The sequence below is a fragment of the Stereum hirsutum genome, assembly GCF_000264905.1.
Source record: "Stereum hirsutum FP-91666 SS1 unplaced genomic scaffold STEHIscaffold_14, whole genome shotgun sequence".
Taxonomy (NCBI): Eukaryota; Fungi; Basidiomycota; class Agaricomycetes; order Russulales; family Stereaceae; genus Stereum; species Stereum hirsutum.
In genome coordinates, this window is record NW_006763144.1 from 117,147 (window position 1) to 133,543 (window position 16,397).

General features: G+C 49.5%; 4 protein-coding genes across 4 annotated transcripts; 3 read left to right on the forward strand and 1 right to left on the reverse strand.

The window, feature by feature from the left end:
• Nucleotides 1–864: 864 nt before the first annotated feature.
• Nucleotides 865–3,958, forward strand: STEHIDRAFT_113778 (uncharacterized protein; the record flags this gene model as incomplete). Its single annotated transcript, XM_007307819.1, has 10 exons — nt 865–1,082; nt 1,146–1,331; nt 1,387–1,519; nt 1,632–1,764; nt 1,957–2,173; nt 2,223–2,358; nt 2,394–2,549; nt 2,613–2,761; nt 2,816–2,934; nt 2,991–3,958. The coding sequence occupies 10 exons, from the start codon at nt 865–867 to the stop codon at nt 3,956–3,958; spliced, it is 2,415 nt and encodes an 804-aa protein (XP_007307881.1).
• A 2,626-nt stretch (nt 3,959–6,584) lies between these two features.
• Nucleotides 6,585–8,880, forward strand: STEHIDRAFT_170887 (MFS general substrate transporter; the record flags this gene model as incomplete). Its single annotated transcript, XM_007307820.1, has 13 exons — nt 6,585–6,750; nt 6,807–6,823; nt 6,878–6,885; nt 6,949–7,035; nt 7,105–7,217; nt 7,271–7,330; nt 7,385–7,572; nt 7,652–7,888; nt 7,944–7,963; nt 8,024–8,081; nt 8,139–8,268; nt 8,336–8,497; nt 8,565–8,880. The coding sequence occupies 13 exons, from the start codon at nt 6,585–6,587 to the stop codon at nt 8,822–8,824; spliced, it is 1,506 nt and encodes a 501-aa protein (XP_007307882.1). The 3' UTR covers nt 8,825–8,880.
• Nucleotides 8,881–10,458: 1,578 nt separating this feature from the next.
• Nucleotides 10,459–11,812, forward strand: STEHIDRAFT_63602 (Clavaminate synthase-like protein; the record flags this gene model as incomplete). Its single annotated transcript, XM_007307702.1, has 5 exons — nt 10,459–10,724; nt 10,789–11,152; nt 11,220–11,291; nt 11,354–11,665; nt 11,744–11,812. The coding sequence occupies 5 exons, from the start codon at nt 10,459–10,461 to the stop codon at nt 11,810–11,812; spliced, it is 1,083 nt and encodes a 360-aa protein (XP_007307764.1).
• A 1,989-nt stretch (nt 11,813–13,801) lies between these two features.
• On the reverse strand, nt 13,802–16,368 carry STEHIDRAFT_160287 (phenylalanine ammonia-lyase; the record flags this gene model as incomplete). Its single annotated transcript, XM_007307821.1, has 9 exons — nt 13,802–13,849; nt 13,904–14,430; nt 14,485–14,576; nt 14,631–14,958; nt 15,018–15,219; nt 15,275–15,615; nt 15,675–15,968; nt 16,028–16,227; nt 16,292–16,368. The coding sequence occupies 9 exons, from the start codon at nt 16,366–16,368 to the stop codon at nt 13,802–13,804; spliced, it is 2,109 nt and encodes a 702-aa protein (XP_007307883.1).
• Between the last annotated feature and the right edge of the window lie 29 nt (nt 16,369–16,397).

Here is a 16,397-nt window from a genome sequence, read left to right on the forward strand (position 1 = left end):
TAAGGTGTCCAAGGTCCCATTCTTTTTATGGGATCAGATATGCCCAAGTAGGAGAGAAATACTTGTGAGCAACACTCGGGCCATATTACACCGGAGGCTAAACCCCTCCAAGTGACGTCACACATTAGAAGCATGATATTCGAGCATTATGATACCATTCAAGTTATGAGAGACATGGGCATAACATACACTGATATTGGAGCCAAAGAATGCGGTCTCGACAACAGTATGGAGTGGGTTCATAAGACCTGCTGTCTAGCTTCGAGTCCCTGCCACTCCTAGCCTCAAAAGAACATGGCAAGCTAGATGGATACAAGAAGCATCTCCAAGTGATGACGCTGAAGATGCCTAGCTGGTCGAGATTGATGCGAGAACAAAGATGTGAACAGGGTCACCAATTGCGGCGAAACATAGAGAAGCCCAGGCGCCGCTCCCAAGCCATCAGGTCAAGTGGACAAGAGATGCAAACATAAGCAGTCATAGGAGCACGGAAAAGAGCACACTATAACTCGTCAATGTGATGACGCAGAATAAAAATCAAGAGTTGATTGTTCGGAAAGCGAACAGGATGGATACAGGAAGGGAGTGATGAATGCGACTTCAATACCTAGAGTGGTGGTTGGATAGTGCACCACAGTTGTGCATGAGCCTTCAATCCCCCTTTTCATGTGCTCGAGCTTGAAACAAGGAAAAGAATGTGTATCAATACGAAGGACGTGGCCGAAGAGAAGGGGAGAGGGAAGCTTGAAGCTTGAAGCTTGAGAATGTCCATCCGAAACCGGGTCAACACGGTCACGTGTCGTGAGGACGGAGCGCGCCGCATTGATTCAATAAAGCCTCGCCACTCTCTTTCCTTCCACTACCATGGCTGGCTCTTCCTCTCGTCGCTCACGCAAGCGGTCACCCACACCACCCTCGTCATCCTCTGAAGACTCAGAATCCTCCCAGAGTGAAGACTCTTCCCAAGAGTCTGAAGACGAGCAGGAACCAGCTGCAAATTCGAAGAGGGGCAAAAAGGAGAAAAACAGAGGCAAGAAAGGTAACGGGCGGGGTAGGAAAAAGAAACGATGCATCGACAACGGGTGCGTATATACTCAATTTATCTGTCCCTTTTCTTCAATATCCGTCTTGTGGCTTCTTTGTAGCAATGCAAAGATCCTCGAACGTGCCAAGTGGTTTCGCCGAGGAATCGACCTCTACGCTAACTACCAGGAAGTCTTCAACGTCGGAATGTCGCTGGATGGCCTTCTCGCTACCGACGACGATGTGGACTCAGAGGGATATCTTGATACGACTAAGGTGATGACTTCACTCTGCGCTGAGTATAACGTGTGCGTACGCCTCTCACGATTGTCTCTCCATTTTTCTTCACTGAGTACTCGACAGGGAAGACACGGTTATACTGCGAATGCAGAACTCTTACAATTCTATGTTGTCTCATGCCCCCGGCCTCAAGAAACGTATCCAACAGTATATTGATAAAGACGATTTTGATCTCTTGTGGCAGTTGGTCAACGAGGTAAGTATTCTCCTATTGAAATTGGGCTCTATATATGTTTGGTTGCGCTCGTCTCGCCTGAACCTGCTCTGTCAGTGAATGAAAGGCCGCATATATGCACTGTTTCTTATAGGGAAAGTGCATATATGCGGCTGTATGCATGCTCGACATTTGTGCCACTCACATTAACCCACCTGTGGGCTGTGGGCCACAGTGGCACCGGCTGGTATCCGAGTTCCCGGACACCACGTCCGTGCAGCTCACGCGTGAGCTGCACGGCCTGTTGAGCAAACACCTCTGATTGTCAAGCCATCGACGGGCACTGAAGCAACAACATAACACAACTAACTTTACTGCCAAGTTGAGCCTCATAATGCTCACTTGCTCAACTCTTCCACTCTGGATACTTACTCTGTTCGACTCACACAACTTTTTATTATTACAGATTACATCGGCAGCGAACGCTGGCAAGAACGAAGACACCGAAAAAGCCAAGTCCGGAATTGCGAGTTGGATCGCACACGCAAAGTCGATATCAGCCAATAGTACTGCATCAAGTGGATTGATGCCGTTCACCTCGAACGACAAGGCGGACCGAGGCTTTAACGATCTCGAATATGCTCGCTTACTAACTCCGCCATCTTTACTCGCTGACTTTGATGCCGATCCTACAAAGTACGTGTCTCACCCTCGATCTTGAAGCTCACTATTCATACTGCTCTAGATTCTCTGAGCGTTACGGTCCGAATGGGGAAGAAGCACTCACGACGGAAGAATACCCTTCAGTGTGCTATGCTCCAAGCTCCTATTCTCCCGGTGACCTCCTCAACGGGTTTGCCCAGTCGCCCATCATGGCTTGTGTGAGTACTCTCCTCCGACTTTTGTACTGTAACAGTATGGTGATACCGCATATCAGTTTGCTCGTACCGTCCTGCTCGGGAAGTCAGCGACGTTCAATGGAAGCCGTTCGAAGAATGCACGGCCGTGTATTGCGGATATCCACGGAGTCACCAAACTAACTGCGCCATTCATCTCGTACCTCAGCATTCAGGTATGTCTGCCACTCCTTATCTCATTATGAACCGTGACATCTACTGAGCATCTGGCTTTTGAGACTCGGATTGCCATCAGCTCGAGGAAGTTCTGCGAGAAAGACGACCTCTTTGATTACCCCGAGATGTACTACGATGTCATAGAGCTCTTCCAGACAAAAGAGCCTGTGATCGAGAGGTGGTCCGGTCTGACTTACGAGTGGTGGAATGTGTGAGTGTTGAGCATTGGAATAGTTTACCCTCGACGTAATGATTGCTTCTACAGAGAAGTCTTCAAGAACAAGGATGGCCGGGTTGTTGCAAAGCCAAAGTCGAAGCCTAGTGGAGTTCTGACCATGCGCGAGCGGATTTTGGTCCAAGCAGAGGCAGAGAAATTAGCGACTAGTAAGTGCTTGATTATCTATAGCGCGGAATAACCCGCTGTACTACTTATCCCCTAGCAGCACGGACAGATCCCACTGTGCCGACAGGCTCAACGACTGGCTCTTCGACCCACGCTGGTCCACCCGCCTCATCTGGTACTAGTTCGTCAGGTGCCACACCGCCACTGCTTGCCGCTCCGGCTAACGCTACTCATCTACCACTTGGAGTCACGTCCGCGTCTTCAGAATCAAACCCTTCTGCTGCAGCTGCGCCCATCCTCTCGTCGCAAGTGTCTCGTGTTTCTTGCTCTTCTAATCCTTCTATGCTGGGTCCACCTTTGATGACTTCTGTTTCTACTCGCGCATCTGGTGCTTTGATTTCTTTTCCTTCGTCAACTCGTTCTTCGGCTCCGACAACACCATTCTCTCCAGCTCCGTCATCGGCTCCCTCCTCTTCGGCTCCGCCTTCATCAACCTCTTTGACAGCCGTAAATACCTCGGAAACTCGCACTATGAGACCTCCCACCGTACTCACTGACCGCCATCCTCAAACCTCTACTACCATCTCAGATACCAGCTCGTCATCTCTTCGCCGCTCGTCTCCCGAATTTCCCCCTTCTACTTTAACTTCACCCTCACGCAAGTCTTCGCCATTAACAGATGCCACCTCAAGCGACAGAGGCTCACCTGGACCATCTCGTTCTTCTGTGGATCTCGCTAGTGGCCGTGACGGGCGGGATGAAGAGGAACATCCGGAAGATGAGAGAGTGCAAAGACGGAAGCGACGGAAGGTAGCCGTGGATGTCAGGGAGGGCAAGGATAGGGACGAGGAAGGTGGTGTCAAGAAGCATGCGAAGCGTGCAGAGATAGAGGATGTGGAGCGGAGCCCTACGAAGACGAGGAAGCGGAAGAGTAGATCAGATGAGGGTGAAGGGGAAGATGACGACGACGATGGTCAGGCGGCAGCGAAGAAGACTAAGAATAAGACGACGAAGAACTCGAAGGCAGTTAGCTCGAGGCCACGTCTGAAACAGAAGAAGGCTTGATGTTCCTTCGTTTACTTCCTCGTTCTATTTTGTCAATGTGCGCTGTCTTCGTTCGTATTGTCTCTCTTCTTGTGCACGGACCCATTGTAATCGCTGTGGCCTCTTATCGTGACGTGTTCCTCTGCTCAATCCTTTCTGCCCGGCTCCTATGGTTTCGTTTCATGTGCATACTAGCCTTCCGTCTAAATACAATATGTGTGGCAGTCACCTCTCCATTTGCACGCTGTATGACCATGGATGTGAATACATGTCACGGCACATTCTATATATGCGTGCACCTGAATACTGTGGCCTGTATGAACCTGCAAGTGCATACATGCTCGAAATGACTTGCAACAAACCTCCAGTCTTACAACAGAAGACCTTTGTTGTATCTTTATGCAGCCTGTTTGGGCCCGAGGTTCCCGTGCGGGTCTTACATGTGCATACATCTTTGTACAGCTATTCTATATGTTCCCGTAAGCCTTTGTAGTTTCCCGCGATGGTAAACGAAGAACGGTGATGTCGTCAACAAACCGGCTAACTGGCTCGGCAAGTTTTGCCGACTTCACGTACAACAATTTTCTAACCCCGACCCTCCGGTATGGTCGGTCATCGAGATCTTCAACGTTGACACCACTTGTGAGTATCGGCGCTCACCCTTTGCGAGCTGGTTCAAAGTCCGCCGTGCCGCGTCTCGTTTACTCCCGTTGCCGAGCTGCCGAGTGGCTGCAGGCCCGTCACTTATGAACACGCAAAACAAAATGCTGCGATGATGCGCATAGTTACATCCAAGGTGGCCACATATAAAATCATCTAAATTATGTTTCTTTCATTTGGTTGCGACAGAATTCCTTAATTTCAGCGTGAACGAGCTACACGACAGACCTTACCCTCATATCAAATCACTCAAGGAGAGCGCAGGAATTCCGTCGCAACCAAATGAAGTTAATACATGTAAAACAATATTACAGATTTTATGAGATTTACTGTGTCGGCGTACCCTGAGCAAAACACGCAATGGTCTCGCACATAGGTGCCACCCAGCCAACTCGGTGAGTTTTCCGGTGGCCCGCGTCGAAATGACATGCGGCTTGCCCGGCAGCTTTCGAAGTCCGACAATTTGCAATGGACATCGCGCTTGGTGGGAACGCCGGTACTCACCACTTGCAACGATGACCACGCCTTGCCAGGGCCCGGGACACTCCTATGAGGGTTTCCCGAAGGGCGACCCCGAAAACAGGTAAAAATACGCAATTTCGGCCTGGCGAGGGCTTAAAATACGCAAATTCCGGGAAGGGTAGGGCGCCTATTGGCGGGTGTTGTGTGGCGATGCAAGCTCGATCTTACCCTTATAGCCCCACATAACCTCAACTTATCCTAACCTAGCCTAATCAGAACCAACTTCTGTCACATCTATGGTACTGCTAGTGTAGGTTAGGGGAAGTTGAGGTTAGGTTAGGTCAAAGTTGAGGTTATGTGGGGGTCCACACCAATAATACGCAATTTTTCGGGAGACCTCAGTGCTCCTGAGCTTTAAATACGCAATTTTTCGGGAGGGCTTCGCCCTCAGATTGCGTAAAAATACGCAACTTAACCGGGAAACCCTCATAGGAGTGTCCCGGGCCCTGCCTTGCCACTTGCTCAACGCGAACGAGGTGCGTTTTGTTTTATTTTCATATCATTGACTTTCATTCCCGCATAACGAATCAATCAATTATCTATATATTCGACTTTGTAAGTCCCGTCGAAAAATCACTAGCAAGCTGAGCTACTGAGTTCCGTTATGCGCTTTGTGCGGCAGTTGGCCCTCTTCCTCGGCAATCGCACATCTATATGTCTGACCCTATGTGCAGATCAAATGGGTACTTACCCCGAGTGAGATGGCATAGGAGGCGGCTGGACCTCTCTGGATCTAGTACGCAGGCACAAGGGTCTTGACAAGGGTCATTACGAGTGTGTGAAGGAAGGACATAGCTGCCTTATTGGAGCTGAAGATGCACCATACGTGACGAAGAAAAGACACGCTGCGCTACGAACTTACGCGGACCAATTATCATCCGAGGCGTTTGTCGTAAACTTGAACGTACGAAGTTCGTTGTTCCACCATGCGCCAAGTCTTCCTGTTCAGTCAGAGAAAGCTCTCACCGTTCGTTCCAGTTTCTCGGAGTAATCGGAGGAGAGGCGCTGCGAATTAACTCATGACCTGTGTCCCTTGCGATGTAATTTTACATTGAGTCGTTACACTATCCCGGCGTCTCATCTGATCGACGATGTGAGACTCAGGCCTTCGAGAGCTTCCGATGTCTAGCTCTCTCTTTAATTTGACCTATTGTGTACTTGAACAGGCGATACACACCGAGATCGCGACTCGGTGTCTCAGCAGCTCACTGAGTGCTGCATCACAAAGAGCACCTTTAGGGGAAGACGTTCGAGTTATTCTCGAACCTTGTGCTATCAAGCCTAGTTACTCCATCATGAATCCACCTGATCGTGAATCACTTTCTATTTCGGAGCGTATCAACTGCTTCGGAGTGCGGCCGTGCAGCTCCTTCTCGTTTAGTATTTTGAGCCAGAAGCGAAGCGAACTTCTCTTTCCGTCCCACCATTGGCATCTCCCATCATCATCAAGTCCTGCTCACTGAAGATGGCGACCTCAGGCGAATCGCTTCCAGTTCGTGGAGACAAAGAGAGTCATACCCCGGACCTCAAAGAGGTTGACTCACATTCAACATCTCTTGATCTGCGGCATGTTGAGCGTGCAGCTACTTGGAAGATAGATTTCGTTGTGGTCCCTATCGTAGGGTTGTTCTGTCAGTAATCTCTTCAGTTGTACCGGCTCTCTTGCGACGCTGACATACACGTCCAGATCTCTTGTCGTTCTTGGTACGTCATTACTCGTGCATGCGGCTGATGTTAGCTCACTATTCTATTTTATAGGATCGCGCGTAAGTTTTTGGCGTCAGACCTGCGAGGCAGACTATACACAGAACTAACATTTTCCTCTGTAGAAATGTAGGAAATGCGCGCGTTGCTGGACTACAAACGGATCTCAAGATGACTGACCATCAGTACTCAACGGCCTTGACTGTTACATAGTAAATCAAGTCACCTTCACCTCTCTGCCAACATTCCACATGACTCTTAGCTGACCTCATTATTTTTAGCGTACCCTACATCGTCATGGAGCTCCCTATGAATCTACTTATGAAACGTCTTGGGGCGAATATCACTCTTCCGCTAATGGTCACTCTGTGGGGCATGGTCACAGCCTGTCAAGGTGCGTGTGTACATCTATCTATCTATTTTATAGACATACTGACTCTCGAACAGGAGCTGTGAAGACTTACGGTGGTCTCTTGGCCTGCCGATTTTTCCTGGGAGCCTTGGAAGGTATTTGGATCAAATCAGGATTCCTTCTCTGATCTTACTGGGATTGGAATGCAGGCGGTCTTTTCCCTGGTATTGTACTGTATCTTTCGACATTCTACAAGAGGCATGCCATGCAACTACGGTTTTCATGCATGTATTCCATGACGTCTCTCGCTGGTGCTTTTTCTGGCCTGCTTGCGGCTGCTATAGAGAACATGGACGGGCTGCGTGGTCTTCGAGGATGGGCTTGGATTTTCGTTCTGGTGGGCGTCTCTTTACAATTCTTGGTCATATTTTGCGACATTTGTGGAACTTTTTAACTGACTAAACTCATATTCATAGGAGGGCCTTTTTACTGCCTGCGTTGGTGTCGTCGGATTCTTCATAATGCCAGCAACTCCCGCCGACATGCCTTTCCTCAGTGAGGTCGAGAAGAGTACGTATATCGAGAGTTTGGCAGCAGATTGGAGTGGCGATGCGTACGAGGAGGAATTCAGTTGGTCAGAAGTGTGGAGCGTCTTCGTCGATGCGCCGCAGATATTGCTAGGTTGTCTTCCTCTTTTCTTCAACGGTGTAACGGTGAGTACACATTTCTGGGGAAAATCTTACCATGCAATTTCTGATGTTGTGTCAGCTCTTTGGTCTCGCAAACTTGTGAGAACCAACTTATAACAGATCTTGACCACGGCTCCGTACTGAAGTTATTCTCTCTAGTACTCCGACGATCGTCAGTGCGCTCGGATTCTCTACGACTCGCACCCAACTTTTGACTGTTCGTATCTGCGAACCATTTGTATCACCTTGATGATACTCAGGATCATCTTCGCAGGTGCCGCCTTATGCATGCGCTTTCGTCACCATGGTCATATGCTCCTACTTTTCAGACAAGTACAAGACACGCGGCCTCATGGCCGTCTTCGTTAGTCTCGTTGGTACCGTCGGCTTTGCGATATTCCTGGGTAAGCAGCAGCTCTACCTACGTACTCCGGTAATGAATTGTTCACTGACCGCGCCGCCTACGTGCAGGTACACCGAACAAACATGCGAACTACGGTGCCCTGTTCCTGCAGATAGTGGGAATATACTCGGCAGCGCCGTGTCTCAGCACTTGGCTCACGAACAACGCCCAACCTCATTACAGAAGGGCGACGGCTGTAGCCCTAGCATTCATGAGCACGAACGTCGGAGGTGAACATATTTCTAGGTTCAGCAATGTATACTCTGCAATGACATTACTGATGCTCGACTTGAATAGGCATTCTCTCTACATGGATCTTTATCGACCCGCCTCGATTCCACATTGCCACCTCCATCAATCTCGCCTTTGCGCTGGGCATGGCCGTTGTGTCCGCTTCCCTCGTCTTATACCTGACGAGGAAGAATCATATGAAGCGCGCAATGGTCACGACGCTCATGAACGAGAAAGGTTTAGGTAGAGGGGAAGGAGAGTGGGATAGTGACCAGGAGAGGCGCCGTCTTGGGGATCGTCATCCGAGGTTTGAGTACACGTTGTGAGGATGTTACTCTAGTGTCTTACACTTTCTATATTTCCTCTCTATCTCACGATTCTTCTACGCATAGTCCTTTTTGTGTGTCTGTATGAAGCCTCTGTGGGCGTAATGATAAACAATTAGACACTGAGAATCTCGCAAGACCGTATACCGACATACACACGTCGCACTCATCCAGTCGACTACTGTATTGAAATAGGTTCTCTTACGCATCCCAATTGCAGCATCGCGCGAAGAACCGACCATGCTTTGTCAGGATGATGTGGTGGGGTAAGTACGTTGTTTTTTCAAGAACGTCGAAATTACTAGTTGAATTCAATAGATGTTATCTGCAGCCTGAAAACCGAGAGGTTCTATGAGCTTCAAATTGGCTGCTTGAGAGCTCGTAAACTTCAATTTTTTTTTCATAGTGCGCTTCGAACCCTCGGTAAGTGCCAGACGCAGGCCAAATGGAGTCGATCAGCCAATCACGGCTGGCCTGCACTTTCCCCTTCGAACTGAAATTTTAGTTAAAATTCTCACTTTTACAGTTCGCTTGCGTGGCCTTGCAACTCAAAAGTCTACTTTTCAGGCTGCAGATAACGTCTAATGCTGCGACGATTCAATTAAAACCTCTTAAAACCTCTATCTATTAATTGTTCACATCTCATAATTTTTGTTAGTGGTGTGAGCAACTCCCTAGCACTATTAAATAAAGAATGCGCGACAGGTGAAAGGCGTTGAAATCAGAAAGGCCCGTAAATATGGACCGTGCGGGTGCGCCACATGCTGACGTAACGTATTCCCCCGAGTGCCACACCTCCCTTTCTCTAGGCCAGCTCCCACTTTTCTCCTTCGTCCATCATCTTCCTGCGAATCCTCTCCTTGGTCTCTTCTTCTCTGCTTCCAATTCTTTTCAGTTTACTTAGGACCGCAACTGAGTCGCATCAGTACGGTGGCGTAGTGCTTAAGAGGGTTTTGGGCTTTTCTTAGCGACACCTGTGACCCCTTGAAGCATCTCCACGACCCCGAAAGGTCCAACCGTTTCTCTTACCCACCATCTCAAGCGATAGTACCCGGATACCCGCATGTACCATTACTCGTGACTGTCGCAAGCTTCCCATGATGCCATCGTTCTCAGATCTATGATATCTCTTGAAAGTTTCTCGCTTCCGTGCTCCTCTTACCTTCAATCTCAGCTCTGTACTCCCGCTGGCAGCGTTGGAAGTGCTTCCATTGATTGTGACTCTGGAGAATATATCACCTGCTCGGGATACCCCATAGTACTGAGCTGGTTCTCAGCCCTCCAACAGCCCTTACTTCCCGTGAGTCATGCTCTTAGTACAGGCTGGCTGTCTGATAATCTATGGTAGACTGCACCATGACGGTCGGACAGACCAAGTTTATCTCAGCATCCATATCCGAGAAGAAAATGTTGACCAACTTTAGAACAAAAGGCGCTGGGAATGGCGCTGGCCGTGCGCCCGTATCATAGAAGAACTTTCAGTTTCGAGATCTTGAGTTAGGGTGGTCACAGACGCAGCCGCTGGACCACCCTGACCGTGTTTGATGAATTATTAAAACCATACTTATAAGTGTTCTTGCCTCAGAGCTCGAACCCAACAGTGTTTCTCGTACCTCCTACCGTACCCATCAGCCATGCCTGCACTAGCTTTCCCGCCATTTCCAGACGATGTACCTACCGTGCCACTGCTCATCATCGACTACAGCCTTATCAAGGTCAAAGACGCGAATGAGATCGACAGGCTCTGGGAGGCTGCCACTAAGCTTGGTTTCTGGTACCTCAAGAACCATGGCGTGGAGGACGAGGTCAACGGCATGTTTGACATGTGCGCAGAGACCATGAGCCTGCCACTCGAGGAGAAGATGAAATACGAACAAGGAGACGAAGGGAACTCCTACGGGTAAGCATTCACGGTTTCCAGTTCTTACCGAAGAGCCTGCTCATGACTCTCCTTTTCGCTATAGGTACAAGTATGCTGGTGCTAACGCGACTGATGAGAAAGGCACTCTCGACCGTGTCGAATTCATCATCGTAGCAGAAGACGACGCGTTATCCTATCCTACTCCTGTTCATCGCACGTATCCATCGACCGTCAATGCGCGCATGGAGAGCACGATCAGACCATTCACCCAGAAGTCTATGGAGGTCAACCTCACTCTTATCGATGTTCTCAACGACAAGTTGGGGCTGCCACAGGGCGAACTCGCGAAGAGGCATATTAATCAGGAGGTGAAAGGAGGCGAATCACGATGCACAAAAAGCCCTAAACATCAAGTGATCTCTGAGGAAAGCGCTGTCCTCGGTGCGCACACCGACTTCGGTTCTTTGGTGAGTGCGTCTCTGTCTTAATATTCCCCTCGTACCAATAGCATACCCGCTCACGGAGGATTTATAGACTTTCTTGCACAATCGTCTCGGTGGTCTTCAGGTTCTCCCTCCTGGAGCCAACGAATGGAAATACGTCAAGGTAAGCCCCCAGTGCCTCCGACTACTATTACGGATATTTGATATTAAAAGCAACGACGCTAGCCTATCCCGAACCATGCCGTCTGCAATGTCGCCGATGGTTTGACAATCTTCAGTGGTGGTATCCTCCGCTCGAACCTGCACCGCGTCATGCCTCCCCCTGGTGCCCAAGCGGCTTTCGAGCGCTGGTCTTGCGGTTTCTTCACCCGCCCAGGCAGCTCTGTCGTTCTCTCTGCGTTGACGGACGAGAGCGAGATGATCAAAGAGGCGGTGGAAAAGGCTACGCCGGAGGTCAAGGCAACATTCAACACAGGCGTTACCTCCGGGGACTGGTTCAGACGGAGAATCAAGAATCACAGGATTAAAAACAGAAAGGTCAGAATTAGTACATGCTTTCCTTCTGGGATTGTCGACTCCTAAAGTTTACTTTCCGCTGATGTTCTGGCTTGTTAGGGACCGGAGACGTGGGAGGACAGCCGTGGGACCGAGCACCGCGGTGACATCGTTTCTGCTACCGCGTAGTGATCATGATTCTCGAAACTTTTGCACTCGTTGTAGAGCACTAACGAGAGATTTTGTATCTCACGCCATTCCATGTGATCAATGTACTACGTACAATATTGATCCTCATAGCGATATCGCGGACTATCAGTACTTGTGTCATCCAGTCCAAGCTCTTCGATGAATGATTTCCAACACCCGTGAACGAATCTGACTACAATGGTCTTTCTTTGTGTAACCTGAAGGTTATTAGCTCAGCAAATGGTTGTGCAAGTTCCTCGTATGTTTACTCCTATCATTTGCATCAGAAGCGCGGTGACGGTCATCTCCGACTTTATCACGACAAGAAGCTCCCCTCACTCCTCTCATGTTTCACAGCTCATCCTCGATACTACGTATGCCATTGCAGTGAGTGGTAGCTGATCAATCGATCAATGTGCGTCGTCCAGGATGAGAATGGTCCCGGGAGACGGAGCCAGACTTCTCTGTCGACGCGGTGAGCTGCGACCTCACCTCGAGTACCATCAGTGGGTGGTCCGATTTATTCCTGGCCTTTCTTCCGATCTCCACTCAGTTCGAATCTAGGAATCTATGTTGCGGCTGCTGTAACACCCATAATGGCCACATATCCGGCCTAGGATCCGCAGAAAAGCCGTTTCCCCATTCGGATCGCCGTTGTCCCTTGTGGCGTTCATCAAGCGTGCATGCAGGCTTGGAGGTACGTCTATTATTCCAGGAAGTCCTTCCTCTTAGAGCCGAAACGTATCACTGCTGTTCATAACACTTCCCATGAGCGCATTGCGTCTATCCTTGTATGTCGATGTCAACTCACAGCTACGCCGTGGTCTTCGACCACTTTTGATGCGTGAGGGGTCTATCCTCCCCTGGAATGCCATTCGAGCGTATGCTTGAAGATGGCTTCGATTTTCATCTCATGCTATTCTTCTCTTTGGTGTCCCTGCGGTGCCGTTTGGTTGAGTAGTGTAAGTATTATTGCTAGGCACTCTCAGGACTCGGACGAAGCAACCTCTTCCTAGCCGCCTGTGTCCTGGCGTGTGCAAACTGGTGTGATATAATTGAATCCCACATCAGAATTCCATCCACAGTGAGATCATGGGCTTTAGGACAGACTTGGCACTCCGACAAAATTCATTCGCACGTATTGAGCCGCTCGCCACAATGCGACTTGACGAAGGGAGACCAGGACTCGAGCTACCTTTCTATATTTCACTATCTGTGATTCAGCTCTCTCCATTCATTGGTCGAGGAAAGGAGGATTATGAACGTCAAGCCTTCCATTTTGATGACGAATGCACAGTCCAGCACTTGACTAGACATTGTGTTGCCATTCATGCACCATCTTTTACTAACGACATATAGTATCAACTTCTGACGCTGAGCTGGTACCGTGGTATCATATGATCCTTACTGGACAGACGTCTTCATTGCTAGCGTCGCTATTGTTATAAAAATAAAGAGGTGGTGTATACCCCCAATAACGTTGAAGGTTTGACACAAACGTGGTCCGTGAAGCCCGTAAGAAATAATTGGCTGAACAATTACGATCTTCCATGAGAATTGAACAATTTACGTTGCCTTCCATGTCTCTTTCGCGAATTGATATCAGATAGATCTCACCAGATATAGACAGTCGGCGATAGTGGCTGATGCACTATGATTTTATGGTGTCTTGTTCACGAGGAAGAAGATTGGGAAACGTCCACAGTTCACCGTGTAAGGCTTGTTATAGTGATCCCATTCCGTCCAGTGACCGTGCAACCCATTTAAGACCACGTTTATATCAGGTCACCCTCGGGGGCGTGGTGGTTCAGTGCCTCTATGCGGACACCGACAACCATGGAGTATGCGGGCGCTGGGATGCTATAAGAAATATACACGTTCGTGAAGTCTGTTACCCCCGGGAAAGAAGTGATAAGGAAAAGAAGGAACAAAAGCATAGAACTTCTAATTGTAGGCGTCTGCTCCGTTATTCTCATCTACTAGATACCATCAGAACATATTCACTATCACTCCGCGCGTCGTCCCATCTCGTATTGCCTGAAACGTCTCATGAGAAGGATTCCGTGAATGCTATGACGGCTTCTAACATACCTCATGAATCCGAGAAATGTTCTCTCCCGTGCTGACCGCTTGAACGCCCAGTCCTTCAGAGAAGCCTCCTAGATTTTCGATGCCGTGCATCTTGATACCAAGGGTGTTACGCACAAACTCGTAGAGAGGTCGAGTGTTCTTGAGGTATGGACTGGCAGGCGCAGGTCCGCGCCCGTTTCGCAAGAACGCAGAGCGAAGAGAATCAAGGCTCTTAGATGCACGCAAAGCGAATGAATCGCGGAAACCGGTGATAGCTGAAAGGATGTTTCCCGCGGGGGAATTGCTGTGGGTTGAGATGAAGTCGAGGAGAGTATCGACGGAAGAGCTGGCGACTTGTTTCATGCGTGGAACGGCGTCCATCTTCGCCGTTTCGTCCAGAGACTTGCGGATCTTGGGCATGATAGTGGTCAAGAGACAGGTTATGTCGGCGGGGGCCAGGAGGGACGAGAAGTGGCGGTGGAGTTCTTCACGGACGATCCCGCCAACTTCGCTATAAAACTCGAACTGGAGGGCACGAAGGTCGAGAGCTATTTCCAGGCAGCTTAGAATCAATCATGATTATATGCATAAGGAGCACATACCTTGGCATAGAAGATAGATGTAGCTGGCGGTGAGCATGGAGAGGACGTCCAGCGCGTTCACAGTCGCACGGGCTGAGATCAACGCTAGAGAACTGTGATGGCTAATTAGCAGAAGAACGAGACAGGTGGGTAGCTATGGCACGAACTTCACTGCCTGATTGTGCATCTCGGCGGACTGAACATGCGTGGAAACGGGCGATGCGAGGTACCCTAACTCGCTCACATACGACGCCATAGCGATATCTAGTCCCTTCCCGTGGTAGTCAAGAGACGGATCCGTCGCTGCCAGTGATGGCGGTAAACCTCTGTTCATAGCCGGATTACAGAGCTCTGTCGACTGCGAGAAGAGTAACTTCCCAATGTTCTGCAAAGCCATACGAGTCTTCTCCATGGAATTGGTGACAGCCATCGCCTGGAAGTTTCCTCCGTTGTATACCTTCTGCGTATCAGCATCTACAAGGGGGTTGTCTGTCGCTACATGGTATGCCGCGAGTGAATAAAATATTAGAGCGATCGGTAAGACTGGTACGCACTTGAGTTACACTCCACAGACACTGTCTCTACCGCAGCAAGGATATCTTCAATCTGAGGTCCTAAAAACTGGGGTGCGGTCCTCAGGGGGTAGCGATCTTGGCGAAGTTCGCCAGCATCTTCGTAGATGGTATGTTCCGCTTCATCTCCTCGAGCGAATCGGCTGCCTTCTAGCAGACCCCATATCACTCGTGCGGCTTGCACCTGTGCATATCATTAGTCGGATCTTTGAGCTGATGTATGAGGATGCTGAACTTACCTGGCCAGGGTGAGGCCGCGCGACCTCGTGAATGAAGGGGTCGTAGTTCTGTCGCTCACCAAGTAAGGCTTCGGTGCCCATGGCCGTGCAGACTTGGGAGAGTATGGCCAGATGTACCGCATCGTGGAGACATAAAGCGGCGAGGGCGGCTGAGAAAGCGGTTCCGTTCACGATGGAAAGGTGTTCCTTGGGCTGCAACTTGATCGTACCGAGTCCATGCTTATTGAGTGCTTCAGAAGCCGAGACGATATTTCTGTAGCCATGCGTCACAGGACCGTCGAACACGAAGAGAGATGGGTTTCCGGTAAGCGCTCCAGCTATGTACGACAAGGGCGCCAAATCTAGACAATAATGTCTTTCAGTCTATAAATAGACATTGCTTGACTTGACGCAGTCTTACCTCCCGAAGCAGAGATACTCGCCCTGATTGGGACCAAAGGGACGATATTGGCGGTGAGCATTTCCTTCAATTTATCTATCGTTTCCCAGCGCACGCCAGAGTGTCCACGTATCAAGGAGTTGATGCGCACCAAGATGGCTGCACGCACCCATGATTCGGGCATGCACGTCGAAGCGAGAGGATCGACCAGAGGTAGGATGGATTTCAAGGGGGTCGATGTAGGAAGCACACCGGCATTGAGTGTCTGCAACAAAGCATACCCGAGGGCCTCGAAGTTGCTAGTGCGGGTATCAGCTGTTCAAGTCCGAGATTAGTACTGGATTATGCACTGTATACAGTAGGAAACATAATACCACTTCCTCCAAAGCCCGTGCTTACGCCATATACACTTTTCTTATCGTTTATAGACTGGTCTATGATTTCGCGAGAGCGTGCCACGGGGTTGACGACGTCCGGGCTGTCGTCGAGTGACACAGAGATCAGATGGCGGGCTGTTGCCACTATAGCTGCGATAGAGAGATGTTGGCCATCGATGGCAATAGGCCTTTCTTCCCTAAGATTCAGTAAAAACTTATTCAACCTCAGCTGAAGGACTTGGGAGATTTATAAGGACGCACATGTAACCCTCGAACTCTTGATACTGCCTGATGAATGTCGACAACAAGTCATTGTGTCGGTGCTTTGCCATCAACATGTTTGAGTTGCAGTAAGAGAAGTGTGTCG